This window comes from Nicotiana tomentosiformis, chromosome 7 (genome assembly GCF_000390325.3).
Source record: "Nicotiana tomentosiformis chromosome 7, ASM39032v3, whole genome shotgun sequence".
Taxonomy (NCBI): domain Eukaryota; kingdom Viridiplantae; phylum Streptophyta; class Magnoliopsida; order Solanales; family Solanaceae; genus Nicotiana; species Nicotiana tomentosiformis.
In genome coordinates, this window is record NC_090818.1 from 11,691,120 (window position 1) to 11,699,888 (window position 8,769).

General features: G+C 43.6%; 1 protein-coding gene across 1 annotated transcript; it reads right to left on the bottom strand.

The window, feature by feature from the left end:
- Positions 1 to 5,340: 5,340 nt before the first annotated feature.
- Positions 5,341 to 6,085, bottom strand: LOC138895246 (uncharacterized). Its single transcript, XM_070179918.1, has 2 exons — positions 5,985 to 6,085; positions 5,341 to 5,899 (listed from the first exon to the last, which is right to left on the bottom strand). Exons 1-2 carry the CDS (start codon positions 6,083 to 6,085, stop codon positions 5,341 to 5,343), a joined length of 660 nt encoding a protein of 219 aa, XP_070036019.1.
- Between the last annotated feature and the right edge of the window lie 2,684 nt (positions 6,086 to 8,769).

Here is an 8,769-nt window from a genome sequence, read left to right on the forward strand (position 1 = left end):
GCGTCACCTCCAAAATAATCGCATGGCATAAAAATCCGGGGTTTCATACCCTCAGGACAAGATTTATAACTATCTTTTCCTCGTGAATTGGCCTCCAAACATCTCGAATCTAGCCATAAATAATTCGATTCAGTCAATAAAAGTTATTAGAATTAATTCCATAAGAAAATGCAAGTTTTCCATAAAATCGGAAATTTAGCTCAAAAATCGCCCGTGGGGCCCACGTCTCGGAATCCGATGAAAGTTACAAAATATGAACGCCCATTCCACCACGAGTCTAACCATATTAATTTTACCAAAATCCGACCTCAACTCGATCCTCAAATCTTAAACCAAGAGGGTTTTCTAAATTTTCCAACTTAATTCACCCATTAAATGATAAAACAACCATGGATTCAGATAATTTAACCAATATTGAGTTAAGAACACTTACCCCGTTGTTTCCTCTGAAAATCTCCCAAACATCGGCTCTTCCCGAGCTCCTTTTCGTCAAAAATGGAAAAATCGTCCCATTTTCAAAACTTAAACTATCTGCCCAGACATTTGCTCTACGCGATCGCGAACATTCCCACGCGATCGCGAAGAACAATTTTCCACTGCCCAGATTTAACCCTACGCGATCGCGAACTTTCCCACGCGATCACGATGCACAACATCACAGACCTACACGAACCAAGAAACATTCACGCGATCGCGAAGCACAAGCTCCCAGAGCTACGCGATCGCATCCCTCTTCATGCGATCGCGAAGAACAACTCAGCACCCTCCCCCCCAATTAACCCTACGCGATCGCGGATATCCCCACGCGATCGCATAGAACAAAACTCCACTTCCCACTAATCCTATGCGATTGCATACACATTCACGTGATCGCGTAGAAGGAAAATAGACTCAAATATCAGAAAATTCCAGCAGTTGTTCAAGTCTAAAATTTTGATCCGTTAACCATCCGAAACTCACCCGAGCCCCTCGGAACCTCAACCAAATATACCAACAAGTATTAAAACATCATACGAACTTAGTCGAGTCTTCAAATCACATCCAACAACACTAAAAACACGAATCACCCATAGATTCAAGTCTAATGAACTTTGAAACTTTCCATTTCTACAAATAACGCCGACACCTATCAAATCACATCCGATTGACATCAAATTTTGCACACAAGTCATAAATGATAAAACAAACCTATTAAAATTTTCAGAATAGGATTTCGACCCCGATATCAAAAGGTCAACCCCCCAGGCAAACATCCCAAAAATTCAACTTTCGGCATTTCAAGCCTAATTCCACTACGGACCTCTAAATAATTTTCCGGACACGCTCTTAAGTCCAAAATCACCATACGGAGCTATTGAAATTATCAAAATTCAAATCCGAGGTCATTTACACATAAGTCCACATACAGTCAACCTTTCTAACTTAAATTTTCAATTATGAGATTAAGTGTCTTGTTTCACTCCGAATTCCTTCTAGACCTGAACCAACTAACCCAATAAGTCATAAAATAACTGTAACGCATAAATTGAGCAGTAAATAGGGGAACAGGGTTATAATACTCAAAATGACCGACCGTGTCGTTACATTCTCCCTCTCTTAAACAAACGTTCGTCCTCGAACGGGTTTAGAATTATACCTGGAGTCTCAAATAGGTGTGGATATTTATTCCGCATATCCTGCTCAATCTCCCAAGTAGCTTCTCTGACTGGCTAGCCTCTCCACTATACCTTCACTGATGCTATGTTCTTTGACCTCAACTTTTGAACCTGCCGGTCTATAATAGCCATCGGCTCCACATCATAAATCAAATTACCGTCCAACTGTACTGTGCTGAAATCCAGAATATGAGATGGATCCCCGACATACTTTCGAAGCATGGATACATGGAACACTAGATGAACACCTGATAGACTAGGTGGCAAGGCAAGTTCATAAGCCACCTCTCCAATTTTCTTAAGTATCTCAAAAGGCCCAATATACCGAGGGCTCAACTTGCCTTTCTTCCCGAACCTCAACACACCCTTCATGAGTGAAATCTTGAGTAGAACCTTCTCCCCAACCATGTGAACAACATCACGAACCTTCCTGTCGGCATAACTCTTGTCTAGACTGTGCCATGCAAAGCCGTTCCTGAATCACTTTGACCTTCTCTAAAGCATCCTGAACCAAGTCAATACCAATTAGCCTAGCCTCACCCGGCTCAAACCAACCCACCGGAGACCGGCACCGTCTCCTATACAAAGCCTCTACGGAGCAATTTAAATGCTTGACTGGTAGCTAAAATTATAAACAAACTCCGCGAGTGGCAGAAATTGATCCAAAGAACCCCCAAAATCAATGACATAAGCGCGTAACATATCCTCCAATATCTGAATAGTGCGCTCGGACTGTCCGTCCGTCTGAGGGTGAAATGTTGTACTCAACTAAACCTGTGTGCCCAATTCTCGCTGCATTGCTCTCCAAAACTGTGATGTAAACTGTGTGCCCTGATCTAAAATGATGGACACTAGCACACCGTGTAGGCGAATAATCTCGCGAATATAAATCCTAGCCAACCGCTCCGAAGAATATTTAGTACCAACTGGAATAAAATGTACAGATTTGGTCAACCGATCTACTATCACCCAAACAACATCAAACTTCCTCAAAGTCCGTGGGAGCCCAACAACAAAATCCATAGTGATCCGCTCCCATTTCCATTCTGGAATCTCTAACTTTTGAAGCAATCCACCCGGTCGTTGATGCTCATACTTCACCTGCTGGCAATTTAGACACCGAGCAACAAACCCAACTATATATTTCTTCATTCCCCTCCACCAATAGTGCTACCTCAAATCCTGATACATCTTCGCGGAACCTGGATGAATGGAGTACCGCGAACTGTGAGCTTCCTGGAGAATCAACTCACACAAACCATCTACATTAGGCACAGAAAGCCTGCCCTGCATCCGTAATACACCGTCATCTCCAAGAGTGACTTCCTTGGCATCACCGTGCTGAACCGTGTCCTTAAGGACAAATAGATGAGGATCATCATACTGGCGCTCTCTGATTCGATCATATAAAGAAGACCGAGAAACCATACAAGCCAAGACTCGATTCGGTTTGAAAATATCCAATCTAACAAACTGGTTAGCCAAAGCCTGAACATCCAAGGCTAAAGGCCTCTCTGTTACCGATAAGTATGCTAAGCTTCCCAAACTCTCTGCCTTACGACTCAAGGCATCGGCCACCATATTGGCCTTTCCGGGATGATAGAGAATTGTAATGCCATAATCCTTAAGCAACTCCAACCACCTTCGCTGCAGCAAATTAGGATCCTTCTGTTTAAATAAATGATGTAGACTCCGATGATCAGTGTATATCTCACAATGGACACCGTATAAGTAATGCCGCCAAATCTTTAAGGCATGAACAATAGCTGCTAACTCAAGATCGTGGACTGGATAATTCTTCTCATGTACCTTCAACTGTCTGGATACGTAGGCAATCACCCTACCGTCCTGCATAAGTACTGCGCCGAGACCAATACGCGATGCGTCACAATACACAATATAAGACTCTGAACCTGTAGGCAACACCAATACTGGAGGATTAGTCAAAGCTGTCTTGAGTTTCTGAAAGCTCTCTTCACATTCATCCGACTACCTGAACGGAGCACTTTTCTAGGTCAATTTAGTCATAGGTGATGCAATAGACGAGAATCCCTCCACGAAGCGACGATAATAACCGGCCAAACCGAGAGTAACTGAAGATGGCCTAGGCCAACTCTGAACTACCTCTATTTTCTTCGGATCCCCCTTAATTGCTTCACTAGAAACTATATGTTCCAAGAATGTCACCGAACTAAGCCAGAACTCACACTTAGAGAATTTGGCATAAAGTCTCTCCTCTCTCAGCCTCTGTAATACAATACCCAAGTGTTGTGCATGCTCCTCCTGGTTACGTGAGTACACCAGAATATTATCAATAAATACTACGATAAATAAATCAAGATATGGCTGGAATAGACTATTCATCAAATGCATAAATGCTGCTGGGGTATTGGTTAGCCCAGAAGACATCACAAGAAATTCATAGTGGCCATAACGAGTTCTGAATGTTGTTTTTAGAATATCCGAATTCCAAATTTTTAAATGGTGATACCCAGATCTCAAATCAATTTTGGAGAACACCCTCGCTCCCTGAAGCTGGTCAAATAAGTCATCAATACGCGGCAAGAGATATTTATTCTTGATTGTAATTTTGTTCAACTACCTATAATCAATGAACATCCGTATAGTACCACCTTTCTTTTTCACAAACAGAACCGGTGCACCCCACGGTGACACACTAGGCCTAATAAACCCATTTTCAAGGAGTTCCTGAAGTTGCTCTTTCAATTCTTTTAACTCAGCTGGTGCCATACGATACGGAGGAATAAAAATGGGCTGAGTGCCCTGCACCAAGTCAATACCGAAATCAATATCCCTGTCAGGTGGCATACCCGGCAGGTCTGCAGGAAATACATCCGGAAAGTCTCGCACGACCGGTACTGAATCAATAATAGGAGTATCTGCATCAACATCTCTCACAAAGGTCAAATATGACAAACATCCCTTTCCAACCATACGTTGGGCCTTCAAGTAAGAAATTACCCTGCTAGGAACAAAATCTAGAGAACCTCTCCATTCAACCTTTGGCAACCCCGGCATCGTCAATGTCACGATTTTTGCGTGACAGTCTAGAATAGCATGACATGGAGACAACCAATCCATACCTAGGATTATATCGAAATCAGCCATGCTGAGTAATAAGAGATCAACTCTAGTCTCCAGTTCCCCAATAATTACCATACACACGGTCCACAGTAATAATATCACCCACCGGTGTAGATATACAAACAGGTGAAACTAAGGACTCACAGGGCATATCCAGATAATGAGCAAAATACGATGATACATATGAATAAGTGGAACCAGGGTCAAATAATATAGAAGCCTCCATATGGAACACTGAAACAATACATGTGATCACTGCATCTGAGGCAACAGTATCTAGCTTGGCATAAAAAGCATAGAATCGGGCCTGACTATCACCTGACCAGCCTCCCCCTCTTGGGCGACCCCTAGCTACCTGACTCCCACCCCGAGCTGGCTGGGCGGGTGGTGTAACTACTAGTGCTGGTGCCGTTGGTCGAGAAATCTACTGTAGAGCCCCACTCAACAACCTAGGACAATCTCTCTTGAAATGACCCAATTCTCCGCACTAGAAACAACCCCTCCTCTAATGGAACTGTTGTTCCTGATAACCCGAAGAATTACCTGTAGAAACTTGAGTGGACAAGACATGATGAGAACTCTACGTTGGTAGTGCACTGAATGAAGACTGGCCTGAGTGGGCACTGTAAGAACCGTGGCTAGCTGATGCACCATGATGAACTGGACGAGTTGCCTGAGCGTGTCTGAAAGAACGACCCCTACCGCGGTAAAACTGACCACCTGAAGGAACACTGCCGAAATCACCTGAACCACGAGGCCTCTTAGCCTCCCTCTCAACCCGCTCCTGGCTACGAACCATCTCAATCTGACAAGCAATATCGACCACCTCGTCCGAAGTAGCACGAGACACTCTCTCTCTAGTCATGAGTAATCGTAGCCGAAAAGTGAGGCCATCTATGAACCTCCTGATCTTTTCTCTGTCTATGGGAATAAACCAGATAGCATGACGGGCCAATTCTAAAAATCTCATCTCATATTGTGTCACGGACATATCACCCTGACGAAGCTGCTCGAACTGTCTGCGCAGCTCCTCTCTGCAGGACTGAGGCACGAACTTCTCCAGAAATAGACCGGAGAATTGCTGCCAGGTAAGGGGTGCTGCATTGACCAGCCTACACGTCTTATAAGCCTCCCACCATCTGAAGGCAACCCCAGAAAACTGAAAAGTAGTGAATGAGACCACTGGTCTTCAGAATACTTGCTGTCCGAAGCATCCGTTGACACTTATCCAGAAAACCCTGAGCATCATCTGACTCAGCACCACTAAATGGTGGAGGTCGAAGCCTCTCAAATCTCTCAAGTCTCCTCTGCTCATCATCTTCCATAACAGAAACGACCGAGGCCTGAGAAGCTATAATCGGCTGGGCTGGTAGTGCCCTCGGTATATGAAGTCCCTGTACTACCTGGTCTGGAGTACGGGCAACAAGGGTATGAGTGCCTCCCCCGGCCTGAGAAGTGGCAGGTGCGACCTGAGCCGAAACCACCTGAGCAAGACCAGTTCAAATTGTCAATATCTGGGCCAAAGTCTCCTGAAGGCCTGGAATCTCAATGGGCATAGCTGGTGCCTGAGCTGGTCCTGTCGGCTCAGCTATATCTGGAATCTGCTCCTGAGCTGGAGCAACTCGTGGTAGTACAGGTGCTGGTCCAACTGTGGTACGAGCTACACCTCGACCTCTACCTCGGCCTCGGCCTCTACCATGGCCCCGGCCTCTCACAGCCGTAACTGGTGGCACTGGTGGCTGACCGTCCGATCTGGAAGTACGTGTCCTCACCTCTGTGAGAGAATAGAATAACAAAAATTTAATTTCTGGAATCAACAATTTCGCACGACATAATACAAGAAAATGAAATTTTTTCCTAAGGGTTCTGCAGCCTCTCGAAGATAACTACAGATGTTTGCGTACTGATCCGCAAGACTCTACTAAACCTGCTCATGACTTGTGAGACCTATGAAACCTAGGCTCTGATACCAACTTGTCACGAACCAAAATCCCAACCTGTCGTGATGACACATATCTCAATACTAGGCAAGCCGATAATCTCAATAAACCACAATTTCTTTTAAGTTTGAAAATATAATATTTAAATACAATACAAAATCCCACCATTACTGATACGAACACTTCCCAAAACCTGGTGTCACTGAGTACATGAGCATCTAATATGAATACAAATCTGGAAAATACGGTCTATAATAGTCTAAGACCAAATACAGTAAACAAAGAAACACGGAAGGAGAGACAAGGTCTGCGAAACACGACAACTACTTCTGAATCTCCGAAAAATCAACTGTACGAGAGAATCAACACTCGCTATGACCGAAAACACCTAGATCTGCACACGAAGTACAGGGTGTAGTATAAGTACAACCAACTCAGCAAGTAACAATAATAAATAAGGAATTGAAGATAGTGACGAGCTACACAGTTATAATTCATTTCCAGTAATTCCAACAGAGAATAGACATGCTTTCAAATTCACCAGTTTAAGTCAAATCAATTTATACTTCAAGTTTATGTAATCCGGATATAAAATCTTTCATAGAATTTCACAACAATGACAAATAGCAACTAAGTGCAACAACAAATGAAAAGCAAGTACAGCCTCTCAGGGCAACAATCATTCCACTCGGCTCTTAGCCCTCAGCACTCATACTCAATGGGTACCCGCGCTCACTGGAGGTGTACAGACTCCGGAGGGGCTCCTACAGCCCAAGCGCCATAATCCACACGGACAACTCACGTGCTGCATGGACAACTCACGTGCTATAATATCCTACACGGACAACTCACGTGCCATAGTATCCTTACCTCACCGAAAGCCCCGGGCCTTACTCAGTCCTCAACCTCTATAGTCTCTCGGGCTCTCGGAAATCACAAAGATCAGCCCAGACAAAGATAACATAGTGTATCAATAAATATCAAGAAAGACTGAGGTATGATACGCAAGTAAAATCCTGACTGAGTACAAGATAGCAATTAGAAAATAATTCAACAAGTACGCGACCTGTGTGGGTCCCAACAGTACTATCACATAGCCTAAGCATGATTTCTAACATGATTTACAATCAAATTTCTTCAACACATAGAGGGCATATAGCTAACAACAAGTTATTCAACTTTACGGTTTCACGGGACGGACCAAGTCACAATCCCCTCAGTGCACGCCCACACGCCCGTCACCTAGCATGTGTGTCACCTCCAAAATAATCACATGGCATAAAAATCCGAGGTTTCATACCCTCAGGACCAGATTTATAACTGTTACTTACCTCAAACTGTGAAATTTCTTATTCCGCAATGTCTTTTCCTCATGAATTGGCCTCCAAATGCCTCGAAACTAGCCATAAATAATTTGATTCAGTCAATAAAATTTATTGGAATTAATTCCATAAGAAAATGTAAGTTTTCCATAAAAATCCGAAATTTAGTTCAAAAATTGAACATGGGGCCCACGTCTCAGAATTCGGCAAAAGTTACAAAAGATGAACGTCCATTCAACCATGTGTCTAACCATACTAATTTTACCAAAATCCGACCTCAACTTGACCCTAAAATCTTTAATTTAAACCAAGAGGGTTTTCTAAATTTTCCAACTTAATTCACCCATTAAATGATAAAAACAACCATGGATTCCGATAATTTAACCAATATTGAGTTAAGAACACTTACCCCGTTGTTTCCTCTGAAAATCTCCCAAAATTCGCCTCTTCCTGAGCTCCAATCCATAAAAAATGGAAAATGGGACAAAGTCCCATTTTCAGAACTTAAACTCTTTGCCCAAACATTTGCTTTACGTGATCGCGAACATTCCCACGCGATCGCGAAAAATAATTTTCCACTGCCCAGATTTAACCCTACGCGATCGCAAACTTTCCCACGCGATCGCGATGCACAACATCACAGACCTACACGATCGCAGACACATTCACGCGATCATGAAGCGCAAGCTCCCAGAGCTACGCGATCGCATCCCTCTTCATGCGATCGCGTAGAACAACTCAGCAGGC

What these genes read in the sequence shown, in the direction of transcription:
- LOC138895246 (XM_070179918.1), bottom strand. Translation starts at nt 6,085, where the DNA reads ATGGAAGATGATGAGCAGAGGAGACTTGAGAGATTTGAGAGGCTTCGA. An exon ending in GCTCAGGGTTTTCTGGATAA is followed by an intron (nt 5,900 to 5,984) that starts GTGTCAACGGAT and finishes GGTTGCCTTCAG; the next exon opens with ATGGTGGGAGGCTTATAAGA.